This window comes from Cervus elaphus, chromosome X (genome assembly GCF_910594005.1).
Source record: "Cervus elaphus chromosome X, mCerEla1.1, whole genome shotgun sequence".
Taxonomy (NCBI): Eukaryota; Metazoa; Chordata; class Mammalia; order Artiodactyla; family Cervidae; genus Cervus; species Cervus elaphus.
The window spans coordinates 140761316-140779293 of record NC_057848.1 but is presented as its reverse complement, the minus strand read 5'-3'; the positions used below and the strand labels follow the sequence as shown (position 1 = coordinate 140779293).

General features: G+C 38.3%; 1 protein-coding gene across 1 annotated transcript; it reads left to right on the top strand.

The window, feature by feature from the left end:
* The first annotated feature begins 209 nt into the window (after window positions 1-209).
* On the top strand, window positions 210-3748 carry LOC122689563 (E3 ubiquitin-protein ligase RLIM-like). Its single transcript, XM_043896125.1, has 2 exons — window positions 210-453; window positions 2112-3748. Exons 1-2 carry the CDS (start codon window positions 210-212, stop codon window positions 3746-3748), a joined length of 1881 nt encoding a protein of 626 aa, XP_043752060.1.
* The last annotated feature ends 14230 nt before the right edge of the window (window positions 3749-17978 follow it).

Sequence of the window (17978 nt, the reverse complement as noted above, 5' to 3'; positions counted from 1 at the left end):
GCGGATGTCAACTGTTGCCTCACCAGAGAGTACAGAGCTGAGGTGCCATAGCGGAGTAGAGGAGCTGCGGGGAACTTAGGCTGACGGTCTGACCGAGTGTGTTCCGGTCACTCCCGGGTGGAAGCATAAACTAAATACAATTTGACTGCGGTTTTAGCGTTTCAGCACTATGTCATGAACTTCACATAATTTTACACTTGTTCATCGAGATGGAAAGCTCAGATTCCGACGATGAAGAAGACAGCGTTTCGGTCCGACGCAGAGATCAGAAAGACAGAAAAGCTCGAGAAGATGATTACTACAGATTCGTAAGTGATCTGAGTGAAGAAGATTACATACTTATGAGGGACAACAATTTGCTCGGCCCCCTAGGTGAAAGTACAGAAGAAGAGTTGTTGCAGAGACTGCAATTAATGAAAGAAAACCTACGACAAAACTCAGATGAAAATCCAGGTATATTTCTCTTTGGAGGGAATAGGATGGGATGAAAAAGGAACTTCATAGTATTAGATAATCACTTCATAATAGTAAATAGTAAATTATTAAGAAGTGGCATAAATTATTAGGTAAGGAACTTCTCATAAAAAAGAACTGACATTGACTTGGTTTGCGGTGAGAATGCCAGGGTAGGTTCTTTTTTTCCTGATTCACATTTGGGTTGTTTTAACTGGGAAACAGTGTGAGGTAGACTATTGGTTTTTGTTTGGTTTTTGGTTTTGTACCTCAGTGGAACGTTCCTCCTATGTCCCGAATTATTTTCTCTATCTATGAAAGTGAAAGTCACTCCGTCGTGTCAGACTCTTTGAAACCCCATGGACTATAGAGTCCATGGAAATATCCAAGTCAGAATACTGGAATGGAGGGGATCTTCCCAACCCAGGGATGGAACCCAGGTCTCCCGTTTTCCAGGTGGATTCTTTATCAGTTGAGCCACAAGGGAAGCCCAAGAATACGGGAGTGGGTAGACTATCTCTTCTCCAGCAGATCTTCCCGACCCAGGAATCCAACTGGGGTCTCCTGCATTGCAGGCAGATTATTTACCAACTGAGTTATGAGGGAAGCCCTCTCTATCCATATACATGTGTAAAAAAAAAAAAAAAAGCAAAAAGAAATATTTTATATTCTAACCAAATAGTTCTCAACTGGGGACTGTTTTGCTCTCCCCCACCCCAAGGGACATTTGACAATAGCTGGAGATATTTTCGGTCTTCACAGAGGGAGGCATGGGTGTTACTAGATCTAGTGGGCAGAGGCCAGAGATGCTGCCAAATATGACACAACACACAGGGTAGCTCCCCAAAATAAGAATTGCCCAGTTCCAAAATGTAAATAGTTCTAAGGCTGAGAAACCCTGCTGGAACCTCAGATCTGGTGCCTTCTCTCCCAGTGTGAAATAGAGGATTTTACTATCTAATGAAGAGGATACTATCACTTTGGTTCTTGAATATGGTCTTATATGTGCCATGCTAGGTTCAGTCTATTCATTTGATCTGACTTTCAGCTTAATGCCAATTAAAAACCTTGGTAATATTAAGAAGTATTCAAAATTCATATACTTTTAAACCTATAACCTTTGTTTATATTTGGGCAATAATCTTATATTGTAAAACAACTTAGACATTATCAAAAGCATATAAGAGCCTAGGAGTAGTGATGTTGGAGACTAATGAGAATTAGACAATAATATCAATTGAATTAAAATACTAGCACTGTATGTTAACTGGTGTTTACCTTGTAGAATTGCTTTGGTGTTTTGACAGTGGACTGAAAAAAAAAAAATGTCTCTTGACATGCCTCCCACAGTGGTATACAGGGCTGTGTATATGACGAAATATTGAAAAACAGACTTCCTTCAGATACCCTCTGAATTTATCTAGGATTAGTGTACTCTTTTTCAGATGAAATTGAAACTTCCCTGCCTTTACTTATAAATCTAGATAATATAGCTTTTAAAGTATCAACTCTGTAAATATGAAATCAGTTGAAAACATCTGAGTGTTTAAGTTCTCATTTTTGTTTGCTTTTTAAACCAAGTTTCAGAGTGCTACTTTATGATGGTTCCAATTTTGGTAGTTCTTTTATGGCCCCTCCCCCCCTTTTTTAATTCACAGAGAGACATGCTTCAGATGATACATCCAGTGATGACTCTGTACTAGACTGCCTTACTACTTCCGGACAAACTGAAAATGTGACAAGTGAGCAAAAAGAATATCCGTCTTGGGGAGAAGACAGCCAAAGTAGTGCTAATAGTGATGAGCTCAGATTTGGCTTAGAAAGAAATCTTGACTGGGATGATGAAAACTCAAATCCAGAGGATGAATGTGTAGCATCTGCAAAACTTCCCAGGAGAGAAGATACGGAAGACAGCCAAAGACAACTGGAAAATCCACAGTCTGAGCCACTATTTACAACACCATCTGCATCAGAACAAGATACAATGGAAACATTAATGGAAGTCCCACTGACTAGAAGTCAGAGAAGACTAAGAAGTAGGAGCCCAGTCTATCGCAGAACCAGAGCAAGGACTGACAGTTGGTCACCTCCACATTCACGGTGGGAATATTTTCCAAGTACTAATGAAGATATACCATCTCAGACTTTTAAAGAACCTCCCATATGTGAGAATGAGACATTTTCTAGAACTGGGCATGAAGAAACATTGAGACAGCAAATGCCTCGACATGAGTTGCAAACTAGGGATCTTACTGAAACTTCTACAACTAGGAATGCTGCAGATGAAGAATGTGATTCAGATACAACATGCAGTAGTGAATCTTGGGAAGTGATGGAAACAAATCTAACCACACCCTTCAATCTTGAAGTAGAACGAGTTCATTGTCCAGCATGTTCTCTGATAGACAGCAGAATTAGTAGAACTCAGTTAACATCTGACTCCCTGAACATCACTACCACTTCAGAAAGTGAGGAAGAAGTACTTCAGCCTATGCTTTCATATTCTGATGAGGGCAATGAGAGTGCTTCTGTCAATACCATCAGAAATCCCGTTCATAGAATTTTAAATATAACAACTGTTTCATTTCCGAGTATATCATGGCAGACAATGATAGGATTTAGTTACTCAAGTAATCTTATGGACAGTGACAGTAATTTAGAGCATAGTGTCTCACCTCCAAGTGAATACATAGAAAGGGCAGAATCACCAAATGAAAGACATGGACCCAGTGGTAGTGATAGTCGACCTGGTTCTGCTTCAAATGCTAGATATAATCCTGATTTAAGTTTAATAGTGATCTCAGACTCAAGCCCCTATTCAATTTCTAGTTCTGCATCCAGTCCTATCTTAATTTCTAGCTCAAATGATGAAGATTCAGAAACTAGCTCTCTGATCTTGGTAGAGAATGAAGAAAGAATCTTATCAATAGGCTTATCAGAGACTGGGCAAGAACATGGACGAATGTCCCCAATAATACTTGACGATAGTGACTCTGGGTCCTCCATTAGCCTGGATGAGTTTCTCTTATTAAATGAAGCAGACCCACACCAAACTACAGGCCTTACAACAACACAGATTGAAAACTTGCCTTTAAGATATTTTGCAGAGAATGATTCACATGAAGTGTGTACCATTTGCATCACAGAATACACCGCAGGCAACATGCTACGCATCCTTCCATGTTCCCATGAATACCATTGTGCCTGCATCGATCGATGGCTGGAAGAACATTCGAACTGCCCTATTTGTCGTGGGCCAGTTGTGGATCCACCTGAGGCAGATAATTCTATGTGAGATCTGAATTCTCGGATATATAAAGTGTTATAATGATGAAAAAAAAAACAGCTGCCTTATGTCCACTTTTAGAGTTATTTATGTTGAAGTATAACTATCTGAATCTATATGTAACAATTGGAACTGAATTACTTGTTCCTGAAGAAATCATTGGGCTTCCCCAAATTTCTGTTTCATAATAAAAGGAAATATTAAAAAGTCAAACAGTGTTATCCTATCTGACAATAAAAATGAGTTACACACCATAGCAGTGCATTGAATTTCAATAGAAATGTAGTCTGTGCACTGGATTGTGATATTCCTGATGCCATGACAGAAATGTTCTAATATGATATAATCAATCCAGATAGATCCTAGTAGTACCTTCTAGTCATATAAATCCCAGATATCTCTTGGCCGTGTTCAATCCTGGTTGTTCATGCAAAGAAACAAGAACCCACTAAATAATTTAGAAGCAATTTAAGACTGCATTAGAGTCATTCACATTAAAAAGTCATGTTATATTCATAGAATGCCATAAAAAGCTTTGAAACCCTTCTCTTCCAGTTTATCCCTTATCCAGTTTATCTCTTCCATTTATCCCTTCTCCAGCAGTTTATCCCACACTCCCCAATACTACCTTAATGTTTCTCCTATTCCCCACTACCAATGTATTAGTCAGAATCCAACCAAAAGCTGATGGCACACTTTAAAAGAGTGACGGAATATCATTTAATGAGGTGACTAAAATGTGAAAATAATGAACAGAAACCAAGAGATGATGAATACCCAGAGGCTAGCAACTGAGAAGCCAGTATTAGAACCCCCAGGTTTGAAGGGGCATAGAGAGATGATAGTTCCTGCAACCCCAAATGTCTTAAGAGGTGTAGTAGAAATCCACCCAGCGAGAGCTATAAGCTGAGAAAATGGCAGCCACTGCCAATCCAAAGTTTTGGAGGGGGTGCATCACAGAAATGAATACCCTTACCTTCTTTCCTCCTGACTTCTAATCTTTTGTCAGTAGTCCACATTAGCCAAATCTAACCTGAAGGACTGATGCTGAAGCTGAAGCTCCAATACTTTGGCTACCTGATGGGAAGAACCAATTATTGCAAAAGACCCTATTGGCCAGTACAAAAAATTTTCCTTAACATTTTCCATCCTGGTGAGAGTACATTGTATTACAACCTGTGGCAACAATCATGACTTTGTACAATGTGCAACCTGTTCAAATGCAGGCTGTGTTAAGTATAAACCTGCTCTAAAAATTTAAAGTCAGAAACATCACTGACCTTTATTTCCTATGTGACTTGCTGGTAGCCACAGTATTTGCACATAACTACATAATATAAATGGGGAATGGTGGTGAAGTTTTTAAATTCACTTTTGAGCTAGCATATTTTCCACACAGAAGATAGCTGCATGGCCATACATGAAGACTTAGGTCAAACCTCTGAAACTGACATTAACTAATACTGAAATTTGTTTGAATATTCTGATTTTTATCAAGCATTTCTGATACCAGGTGTACTTCATCTACTATGAGTAGAATAATTATAACAGTACTTGGTTTTCATACTATCCTAACAGGTTCCAGTCTTCCAAAGGATGATAATTGCTTAATTAATGCTTCAGTACATTCACATACACCTTCTGTGGTTGACAGAATTCTATGATGACACCTAATGATCCTTGTAGTAGCCCCTCTCCTTGAGTATGAGACCTGTAAATGTGATGGAATATTGTTCCCATTGTTAGATTATGATAAACAGCACAGTTGATTGGGAAATTATACAGAGTGAGCTTGTCCCAATCAGGTGACCACTTAAAAGGCACAGAGAGGACTTCTAATCCATATAAGATGGTTTATGCTCCTCTTTCCCTGCTCCCTTTTTATAAGCCCAACTATATATCCTGGAAACAGTATAAGACAACCAAATATGAGCTCTGAAAGGTCTAAAGAAGAAGGTGAGTTGGCTAGGGACCCTTAGAATGACTGAGCAACTTCATGGTGGGGCACCTTATGACCTCTACCAAGAAGAAATGTGACCCAAACCCAGCATTCCCTCTCAACTTAGTAATAGGAAGTGGCTCAGATGGGCTCCTCCGCCATCACATCAAATAGGAATCCCACAAATACCAAATGAGCACCGAAGAACCTAAAAGAAGGAGCAATTGAAATCCCTGCTGACAATAAATCCCCAGATAAAGTGATTTCCTCCCCACTCAACCCGAGATTCCCCTTCACCACCCATACACACCAGTGGCTCCTTAGCCAGAAAAAGTGATCCCACCAATAAGCTCACACTTGGAAAACGCTCTCCTCCTCAGAAGGGCCTGAGACTCCTCTCCCCCATCCAGAGACATTAGGCAACTTGCTGGTACCTCCACAGAAAGTTTTCAACCTGGGAAGTACCCTTCATTCTCTACAGTCAAGGGAGAACCTGTCACAAGTGCCTGGCACAGGAAGTACTCCTCATCAAGTGGTCCAGAGATTCCCTTCCCCCACCAGTAGCACCAAGTGGCCCAATCCTCCAGAAGCAGCATGAGGAGGCTGCTTATGGAAGTAGCTGCATCAGGTACTTATGGAGGTAAGTAGAAGTAGGGCAGAAGTAGCTCCACCTGCACAACACAAAAGGTACCATAAAGGTTCTGAAAATTAGATTGTCATGGAACCATGGTCCACAAAATTTGGCACTATGTGCCAAACCTATAAAAATGAAAGGCCTGATAAAATGAAAAAGCAAAACAAAACTTTAAATAGGGACCAAAGTATCCTAACATAATAGCCAAAATGTCCAAAAAACAATAAAATATCACTACTCATACCATAACAACTTGACACATAACAACTTGAATAAGAAATGACAAATGATGCCAAATCAGGATGAGTTAGATGTTAGAATTATCTTACAAGTATTTAAATGCTGATTTCAGACCTTTAAGACCTTGAACAGAGAACCAAGCCACTGCATGGCAGTATCCCAACCTACAGAACTGTGAGCTACTAAAGAGGTGTTGTTTTAAGCCACTACATTTGTGCTAATTTCTTATGCAGCAAAAGAAAACTAGGACAATGTCTTCTATAGGATCCATCCTGTACCCAGAAAATGATTATAATGAGCCCGAGACGGTCACAAAGAGTCAGACATGACTTAGCAACTGAACGGCAACAAGACAAGTAAATGCCTTAATGCCTTAGTTCTAGGCCTATTATGACATTATAATCTACCATTTTTCCTGAGAATGGAATCCCTAATTCCTGCTACTGAAGCTCTTAGAAGACTATATGCTTCCTGTTCGAACAACCACCAACACCTCATAGCTCTAACTTGACTTCATATTACCCTCTCTCATTCTACCAGCGTACGCGCCTTTTATCATAAACCTAACTTAACACTCTGACTTTCAAACTATGTAGCCACTTAATTTGTCTCAACATAGCTGCTGAGTAGTATTATTAAGCTAATAGTAATAATTATTTTTATATATTGATCTTCCAAATCATACTCCTTCTATCTGCCCTGACAAATCAGATTAAGACTTATACCAGAATCATCTGAGCTCCACCTGATCTGTTTTTTCCATTAGAGTGTATCAGTTTAAATACACAACATCAATTACTGTCACTGTGAACATTAATAATTCTATCTTAAGAATTTTCTCTGTATTTTCTTTCTAGGTTTTAAAATATGTGTTTATTTTGGCCTAATTCCAAAAAAATAAACTAACAATCTTATCTGAATAACAAATTCTTTTTGAAAGCAGTTAGAGCCTATGGATAGGTTTTTGATAGCAATATAAAGTGTATGTACATGTGTTACTCACCTTGGGATTTAAATGGTAATCTGGATCTGTGTTGATACAGAGAAATTTAAGGTGAAAATAAATTTTTAAAGAATTATTTATCAAACATATTTCTAGTTGCATGTATTTTTGTGCAGTAGACACAGTTGTACAACAGTTGGGCAATGATGGTTAACTGTGACGGTGGTGTTTTGTAATACAGAATGCTTGGCTACTTGACGTTTTCCGCTGACTGCTCCTATGTAAAGGTAATGTGCTGTGCAGAAACAAATGGTTCTCCAGTTTGTTAAAAACCCTGACCACTGTACTTGCAGTCACCCAGGTCCAGGCCTCGCATATATAAGGGAGCATACAGTGAACACACCTAGCAGGTGAATTGAAAAGTAAATGTGTCTTTATTTTTTCCTTTCACACCCAAAGTGGTCAATCTGACCATCTTCAGTTACGAACTTAAGTAGGAAAGATGCTAAGAGTTTGTTGTTTGCTAAGTGCTAGTAACATGCTACATCTTTTTGTTTATGTATGTACTGTATTTTTCTGAGCAAGCATTTTTCCTGGTGTTTTAAAAAATTTGTTGTGATTATATTCTCACTCATAAAAGTAGGAAGCAGAAAAGATAATTGAGGTCATACATCTCACATGTGTTATAAACAAAGATATCAAAACAACTGAGTATCAACTTTTAGAGATCCAAGGTATAAATATAATTTAGCAAGTTAAAATCAATGTCACACACATCTGCTACTACCTTATGGCTTTGATCCCCAAGCTGGGTATGACTTTACTGTGGCTCTGCTCTGAATCTTTTGGAATTGTCTTCTTTGGCTCAACACTCTATTTTAACTTACTGGATTTGAGTGAATATTATGGGAGACAGTTAACCCTAGCTTGACTTTGGAATTTATCTCAGCATTATTGGTCCTAACTGTAGCCCCACTCAACCTCTCCTCTTTAATTTATAGTGGCCAATGTGACCCTCTGTTTCAGACATTATTTTCTTTCTTTTTTCTTTTCCAGTTTTACTGAAAAATAATTGACATACATCCCTGTATAAGCTTAAGACATGCAGAATGATGGTTTGATTTATATATCTCAAGAAATGATTACCACAATAGGTCCAGCTAACATACATCTCCTCATATACATACAACAAAAACAAAAGAAAGAAGAAAAGAAAGGAAAATAATTGCTCCTCGTGATGGGAATACTTAGAATTTACTTTCTTAACACCTTTCCTATATATCATACAGCAGTGGTAGCTATAGGCATGTTGTACATTACATCCCTAGTACTTACTTTTCTTATAACTGGAAGTTTGTACCTTTTGACCACATAGCTCTGATTCCCCACCCCTCCTTCCCCTACCTCTGGTAAACACTAGCCTGAGCTCTTTTCCAAAGACCTTGGTATTTCGGCTTTGTCTTCTCTTTTTTTAAGATTCCACATAAAGTGAGATAATAAAATATGTGTCTTTTGCTGCCTCATTTTCAATTCTCACTGCCCAATTCTCTTTGTCTGAGAAACTGACTAAATTAAACCATGAAAAATAGATTCAATTTTCACATATTAGAATTTAAGAAAACAGAGTCTAGAAAGAGTAAGTATTTGGGAGAATAATGGATTAATGATTAGACTTCAACCCAGGTCTCTAAATCCTCAAGCCAGTCCTCTTTCCTGTATATTGAATGCCTCAGTATATTGACTTTATTTTTTTTTTTATCTGCAACATATTTTTTTTTCCATTTATTTTCATTAGTTGGAGGCTAATTACTTTACAATATTGAAGTGGTTTTTGTCATACATTGACACGAATCAGCCATGGAGTTAAATGTATTCCCGATCCCGATCCCCCCTCCCACCTCCCTCTCCACCCGATTCGTCTGGATCTTCCCAGTGCACCAGGCCTGAGCACTTGTCTCATGCATCCCACCTGGGCTGGTGATCCGTTTCACTATAGATAATATACATGTTTCGATGCTGTTCTCTTGAAATATCCCACCCTCGCCTTCTCCCACAGAGTCCAAAAGTCTGTTCTGTACATCTGTGTCTCTTTTTCTGTTTTGCATATAGGGTTATCGTTACCATCTTTCTAAATTCCATATATATGTGTTAGTATGCTGTAATGTTCTTTATCTTTCTGGCTTACTTCACTCTGTATAATGGGCTCCAGTTTCATCCATCTCATTAGAACTGGTTCAAATGAATTCTTTTTGACGGCTGAGTAATATTCCATGGTGTATATGTACCACAGCTTCCTTATCCATTCGTCTGCTGATGGGCACCTAGGTTGCTTCCATGTCCTGGCTATTATAAACAGTGCTGCAATGAACATTGGGTTGCACATGTCTCTTTCAGATCTGGTTTCCTCGGTATGTATGCCCAGGAGTGGGATTACTGGGTCATATGGCAGTTCTATTTCCAGTTTTTTAAGAAATCTCCACACTGTTCTCCATAGCGGCTGTACTAGTTTGCATTTCCACCAACAGTGGAAGAGGGTTCCCTTTTGTCCACACCCTCTCCAGCATTTATTGCTTGTAGACTTTTGGATAGCAGCCATCCTGACTGGCATGTAATGGTACCTCATTGTGGTTTGGAATAGCATTTCTCTGATAATGAGTGATATTCAGCATCTTTTCATGTGTTTCTTAGCCATCTGTATGTTTTCTTTGGGGAAATGTCTGTTTAGTTCTTTGGCCCATTTTTTTGATTGGCTTATTTATTTTTCTGGAATTGAGCTGCAGGAATTGCTTGTATATTTTTGAGATTAATCCTTCGTCTGTAGCTTTGTTTGCTATTATTTTCTCCCAATCTGAGGGCTGTCTTTTCACCTTGCTTATAGTTTCCTTTGTTGTGCAAAAGCTTTTAAGTTTCATTAGGTCCCATTTCTTTATTTTTGCTTTTATTTCCAGTATTCTGGGAGGTGGGTCATAGAGGATACTGCTGTGATTCATGTCGGAGAGTGTTTTGCCTATGATCTCTTGGAGTTTTATAGTTTCTGTTCTTACATTTAGATCTTTAATCCATTTTGAATTTATTTTTGTGTATGGTGTTAGAAAGTGTTCTAGTTTCATTCTTTTACAAGTGGTTGACCAGTTTTCCCAGCACCACTTGTTAAAGAGGTTGTCTTTTTTCCATTGTATGTCCTTGCCTCCTTTGTCGAAGATAAGGTGTCCATAGGTTTGTGGATTTATCTCTGGGCTTTCTATTCTGTTCCATTGATCTATATTTCTGTCTTTGTGCCAGTACCATACTGTCTTGATGACTGTGGCTTTGTAGTAGAGCCTGAAGTCAGGCAGGTTGATTCCTCCAGTTCCAATCTTCTTTCTCAAGATTACTTTGATGTGAAAAGAGACAAAGAAGGCCACTACATAATGATCAAAGGATCAATCCAAGAAGAAGATATAACAATTATAAATATATATGCACCCAACATAGGAGCACCACAATATGTAAGGCAAACCCTAATGAGTATGAAAGAGGAAATTAATACTAACACAATAATAGTGGGAGACTTTAATACCCCACTCACAACTATGGATAGATCAACTAAAAAGAAAATTAACAAGGAAACACAAACTTTAAATGACACAATGGACCAGCTAGACCTAATTGATATCTATAGGTCATTTCACCCCAAAACAATCAACTTCGCCTTTTTCTCAAGTGCACATGGAACCTTCTCCAGAATAGATCACATCCTGGGGCATAAATCTAGTCTTGGAAAATTCAAACAAATTGAAATCATTCCAGTCATCTTTTCTGACCACAGTGCAGTAAGATTAGATCTCAATTACAGGAAAAAAAGTGTTAAAAATTCGAAGATATGGAGGCTAAATAACACGCTTCTGAATAACCAACAAATCATAGAAGAAATCAAAAAAGAAATCAAAATATGCATAGAAATGAATGAAAATGAAAACACAACAACCCAAAACCTATAGGACACTGTAAAAGCAGTGCTAAGGGGAAGGTTCATAGCATTACAGGCTTACATCAAGAAACAAGAAAAAAGTTAAATAAATAACCTAACTCTACACCTAAAGTAATTAGAGAAGGAAGAAATGAAGAACCCCAGGATTAGTAGAAGGAAAGAAATCTTAAAAATTAGGGCAGAAATAAATGCAAAAGAAACAAATGAGACCATAGCAAAAACCAACAAAGCTAAAAGCTGGTTTTTGGAAAAAATAAACAAAATTGACAAACCATTAGCAAGACTCATTAAGAAACAGAGAAGAACCAAATTAACAAAATTAGAAATGAAAATGGAGAGATCTCAGCAGACAAGTCTGAAATACAAAGGATCATAAGAGACTACTACCAGCAGCTCTATGCCAATAAAATGGACAACTTGGATGAAATGGACAAATTCTTAGAAAAGTATAACTTTCCAAAACTGAACCAGGAAGAAATAGAAGATCTTAACAGACCCATCACAAGCTAGCAAATCGGAACTGTAATCATAAATCTTCCAGCAAACAGAAGCCCAGGACCAGATGGCTTCACAGCTGAATTCTACCAAAAATTTAGAGAAGAGCTAACACCTATCTTACTCAAATGCTTCCAGAAAATTGCAGAAGAAGGCAAACTTCCAAACTCATTCTTTGAGGCCACCATCACCCTAATTCCAAAACCAGACAAAGATGCCACAAAAAAAGAAAACTATAGGCCAATATCACTGATGAACATTGATGCAAAAATCCTTAACAAAATTCTAGCAAACAGAATCCAACAACGTATATTGACTTTAAATACACGGAATTGAAATGAGGTTTGGGAACATCAGTTGTGGTATTTGGGAACAAATATTCAAAACAAGACTCCAAACAATACTTTGAGAAATTTGTTTTTCAGTGAGTAGTAACAGAGCCCTATTTCACTGAAATTTTGAAAGTTCCTCTGTGGTATGAATGTACTTTATCTCAAATTTTGAAGTCCTATAACACAATAGTTATTGTCTACAACTGATTTAGTCAGTTTCTCAGATAAAGAGAATTGGGCAGTGAGAACTGGAAATAAGACAGAGAAAGTCAAATACTTTACTATCTCATTTAATTGTGGAATCTAAATAAATAAATAATAACCGGAAAACCAAGCTCATGGAAAAAGAGATCTGACTAGTGGTTACCAGAGGTAGGGGAAGGAGGGGTGGGGAGTGGGGGAGGGGAATCAGAGGAAGGTGGTCAGAAGGGTAGCTCAGATAGTAAAAGATCCTCCTGCAATGCGGGAGACCTGGGTGTGATCCCTGGGTTAAGATGATCCCCTGGAGAAGGGAACAACTACCCACTCCAGTATTCTTACCTGGAGATATCCATGGACAGAAGTGCCAGGCAGGCTACAGTCCTTGGGGTGACAAAGATTCGGACACGACTGAGTGACTTTCACTTTCACTAGTATCCAGAAACCACCCTTAAGTCACTGGTTATTAACCTAACCAAATATGTTAAAACTTTTTAAATATAACACACACACACACACACAAGTACACACCTACTCATGCAAATGAAGTCTTTGCTAAACTTCAGTTTAGTTCAGTTCTGTCACTCAGTGCAGTCTGACTCTTTGCAACCCCATGGACTGCAGCATGCCAGTCTTCCATGTCCATCACCAACTCCCGGAGCTTGCTCAGACTTATGTCCATTGAGTCAATGATGCCATCCAAGCATCTCATCCTCTGTCGCCCCTTCTCCTCCTGTCTTCAATCTTTCTCAGCATCAGGGTCTTTTCCAATGAGTCAGTTTTTTGATTCAGGTGGCCAAAATATTGGAACTTCAGCAGCAGTCCTTCCAATGAATTGTTAGACTGATTTCCTTTAGGATCTCCTTGCAGTTCAAGTCTCTTTGATCTCCTTGCAGTCCAAGGGACTCTCAAGAGTCTTCTCCAAAATCATTGTTCAAAAGCGTCAATTCTTCAGTGCTCAGCTTTCTTTATGGTCCAACTCTCACATCCATACATGACTACTGGAAAAACCATAGCTTTGAATAGATGGACCTGTGTCGGCAAAGTAATGTCTCTGCTTCTTAATATGGTGTCTAGGCTGGTCACAGGTTTTCTTCCATATAGCAAGTATCTTTTAATTTCATGGCTGCAGTCACCATCTGCAGTGATTTTGGAGCCCAAGAAAATAGCCTCTAGATGTTTCCTTTGTTTCCCCATCTCTTTGCCATGAAGTGATGGGACCAGATGCCACGATCTTTGTTTTTTGAATGTTGAGTTTTAAGCCAGCTTTTTCACTCTCCTCTTTCACTCTCAGCAAGAGGCTCCTCAGTTCCTCTTCCCTTTCTGCCATAAGGGTGGTGTCGTCTGCATATCTGAGGTTATTGATATTTCCCCCAGAAATCTTGATTCCAGCTTGTGCTTCATCCAGCCTGGCATTTCGCATGATATTCTCTGAGTATAAGTTAAAGAAGCAGGGTGACAGTATACAGACTTGACATACTCCTTGCCCAATTTGGAGCCAGTCCATTATTCCATGTTGGGTTTTAAATGTTGCTTGTTTTCCTGCATACAGTTTTCGCAGGAGGCAGGTCAGGTGGTCTGGTATTCTCATTACTTCAAGAATTTTCCACAGTTTGTTGTGCTCTACACAGACAAAGGCATTGGCATAGTCAAGAAAGCAGAAATAGATGTTTTTGCTGGAACTCTCTTGATTTTTCAATGATCCAACGGATATTGGCAATTTGACCTCTGGTTCCTCTGCCTTTTCTAAATCCAGCTTGAAAATCTGCATGTTCTTGGTTCATATCCTGTTGAAGCCTCACTTGGAGAATTTTGAGCATTACTTTGCTAGCATGTGAGATGAGTGTAATTGTGCAGTAGTTTGAACGTTCTTTGGCATTGCCTTTCTTTGGGACTGGAATGAAATATGACCTGTGGCCACTACTGATTTTTTCAAATTTGCTGGCATATTGAGTGTGGCACTTTAACAGCATCATCTTTTAGGATTTGAAGAAGCTCAGCTGGTATACCATCACCTCCACTAGCTTTGTCCATAGTGATGCTTCCTAAGGCCCACTTGACTTCGCATTCCAGGATGTCTGGCCCTAGGTCAGTGATCACAGCATCATGCTGATCTGAGTCATGAAGATCTTTTTTGTATAGTTCTTCTGTGCATTTTCCCCACCTCTTCTTAATATCTTCTGCTTCTCTTAGGTCCATACCATTTCTGTCCTTTAGTGTGTCGATCTTTGCATGAAATGTTCCCTCGGTATCTCTAATTTTCTTGAAGAGATCTCTAATCTTTCCCGTTCTATTGTATTTCTCTATTTCCTTGCATTGATCATGGAGGAAGGCTTTCTTATCTCTCCTTGCTCTTCTTTGGAACTCTGCACTCAGATGGGTATTTCTTCCTTTTTCTCCTTTGCCTTTAGCTTCTCTTCTTAACTCACCTATTTGTAAGGCCCCTCAGACAACCATTTTGCCTTTTTACATTTCTTTTTCTTGGGGATGGTCTTGATCACTGCCTCCTGTACCAAGTCACAAACCTCTGTCCATAGTTCTTCGGGCACTCTATCAGATCTAATCCCTTGAATCTATTTGTACTTCCACTGTATAATCATAAAGGATTTGATTTAGGTCATACCTGAATGGGCCCTTGAATCTATTTGTCACTTCCACTGTATTACGGTAAGGGATTTGATTTAGGTCATACATGAATGGTTGGGCTTCCCTGATAGCTCAGTTGGTAAAGAATCTGCCTGCAATGCAGGAGACCCTCATTCAATTCCTGGGTTTGGAAGATCTGCTGGAGAAGGGATAGTCTTCTTCAGTACCCACTCCAGTATTCTTGGGCATCCCTTGTGGCTCAACTGGTAAAGAAACCACCTGCGATACGGAAGACCTGGGTTCAGTCCCTGGGTTGGGAAAATCCCCTGGAGAAGGGAAAGGCTATCTGTCCAGTATCCTGGCCTGGAGAATTCCATGGAGTACATAGTCCATGGGGTTGCAAAGAATCAGACACCACTGAGCGACTTTCACTTTCATACCTGAGTGGTCTAGTGGTTTTCCCTACTTTCTTCAATTTAAGTCTGAATTTTGCAATGAGTTCATGATCTCAGCCACAGTCAGCTCTGGTTTGCTTTTGCTGACTGTATAGAGCTTCTCCATATTTGGCTACAAAGATCAATCTGATTTCGGTATAGAACATCTGGTGATGTTCATGTGTAGAGTCATCACTTGTGTTGTTGGAAGAGGGTGTTTGCTATGAGCAGTGTGTTCTCTTGGCAAAACTCTGTTAACATTTCCCCTGCTTCATTTTGTACTCCAAGGCCAAATTTGCCTGTTGCACAAGATATCTCTTGACTTAGGCATCCTTAAAATCCCACAAGGGAGCTAACTGGTCACATAACATTATCTTACTCTTTATTAAGGTATCAGTGAAAGACATTTTAGTTCCCACCGGGGCCATTCTGTTTCTTAATATAAACCAAACATTCACTGATACGTCACCTCAGCATATTTTCTCTTCATATAAGAATTAAATGAGGATTACTGGGCCAAGGTATCAAAATACACGGTATAATAAATGAAATGCATGTAAGGGCATTTTGAGAGGATCTCATGGTACAAAGATACAAGAAATTTATCCACAATATTAACATTATATTGATATGTCATAACTACATTTTACACATAATCAAATGAAAATGATTGCTCATTTCTTTCAACTTTACACAATTTCATGGCCTAATAAATACTTATTAAACTAATGAATGACAGAAATGTTCTCTTTTCTTATTTTTTTCATAAAAACTAAATCTAATTAAATTCATATTATATGAATATATTAATTTTATAGGCTGAACAAAAGCAAATAAGTTTTACATGGCAACTTAATTATAAGTTATTTATTTTCTATACCAGGTTTTAGAGATATAATTGACATTGATATTTAAGACTAAGTTAAAGGCACACAGCATAATGATTTGAATTATGCTGGGCAGTAAGAAATTTTCCCTTAGCTATCTAGATTCTTCCAGTTGGTCTAAGAAGTAAAACGTCATGAGACAAATTAACTGGAAAAAAAAATCAAAGTTTAAAAACATATGGCTGAAACCTTCAACTTAAATACCATCTTTAACTAAAGACAAAAGAGGATGTCATAGATAGTGTTTGAGACTTCAAAGGAAAGCAAAGTGATTCATATGACAACAGAAAAGGAAATGTTTGGCAAATGGACCATGTAGACAATAGGACATAGAACTGTCTTAGATCTCTAGGCCTTGCTGTGTTTTCCCCACCACAACTAGCCATATTCTTTATAGATATCTCTGGTGATAACTCTACTGGGGAATAGGCCTTTTATCTAAAATTTTTAGGCAGTTATGAGCTAGGTCAAAATTTCTTCCTGAGACTTTTGGACCTAAATTTTTTTTTTCTCCAGCTTGAGATAATCTTCATGCCAAAGAAACATTTTGGGGTGGCAAGTTTTGTTCTCCTACACTTACATACATCATGAAGTGATACCATGATAAATTTAGCAAACATCTATCATCTCATATAGAGACAAAATAAATGAGAAATAATGTTTTTTTTTCCTTGTGATGAGAACTCTTAGGATTTACTCAACATCTTTCATATACAACATGATTAATGTATATTACATTCCTATATTATTTATCCTGTAACTAGAAGAATGCACCTTTTGACCACCTTCATCCAACCCCCCCCCCCACCAACCTCTGGTAACCACAAATCTTATCTTTTTTTCTATGAGTTTGTTTGTTTGTCTTTTGAAGTATACTTGGCCTACAACACTACAACACTGTCTCTGGTGCACAACATAGTGATTAGATATTTCTGTATATTATAAAGTGATCACAAGCCTAGTTATCATCTGTCATCCTACAAAAATATTACATTGCTATTGCCTATATTCTCCACACTGTACATTTCATCCTTTTCACTCCTTTATTTTACAACTGGAAGTTTGTACTAATTTCCCACACCTATTTCACTCATTGCCTGACCACCTCCCCTCTATCAAATTACTTTTTGACATCTAACTACATTACCAGCTCTATGGACATGAATTTGAGCAAGCTCTGGTAAATGGTCAAGGACAGGGAAGCCTGGCATGCTGCAGGCCATGGGGTCACAACGAGTTGGACACGACTGAACGACTTAACAACAACTACTACTATATCATCAACACTCATATCACTCTCCTATGACAACTATTATCAGCCTTCCAATCATAAGCTTATAGTTTTACAAATGAAATACATTGTTTTAAAGGTCTAAAAGTCCTAAGGCAAATATAGCTTCAGGTACTTCTCAATTTTTTTCTTTCTCAAATATCTTGTTCTTTCTCCATCTTTGCTTTCCTCTATTTATGCCAATTTTTCTCATTCTCGGTATATAACATAGCCACAAGCATCTTTAGGTTTGTATCTTACCAGCTTAGTAACCTCAGTGGAAAAGAATTTCTCATTTTCACTAGATCTAG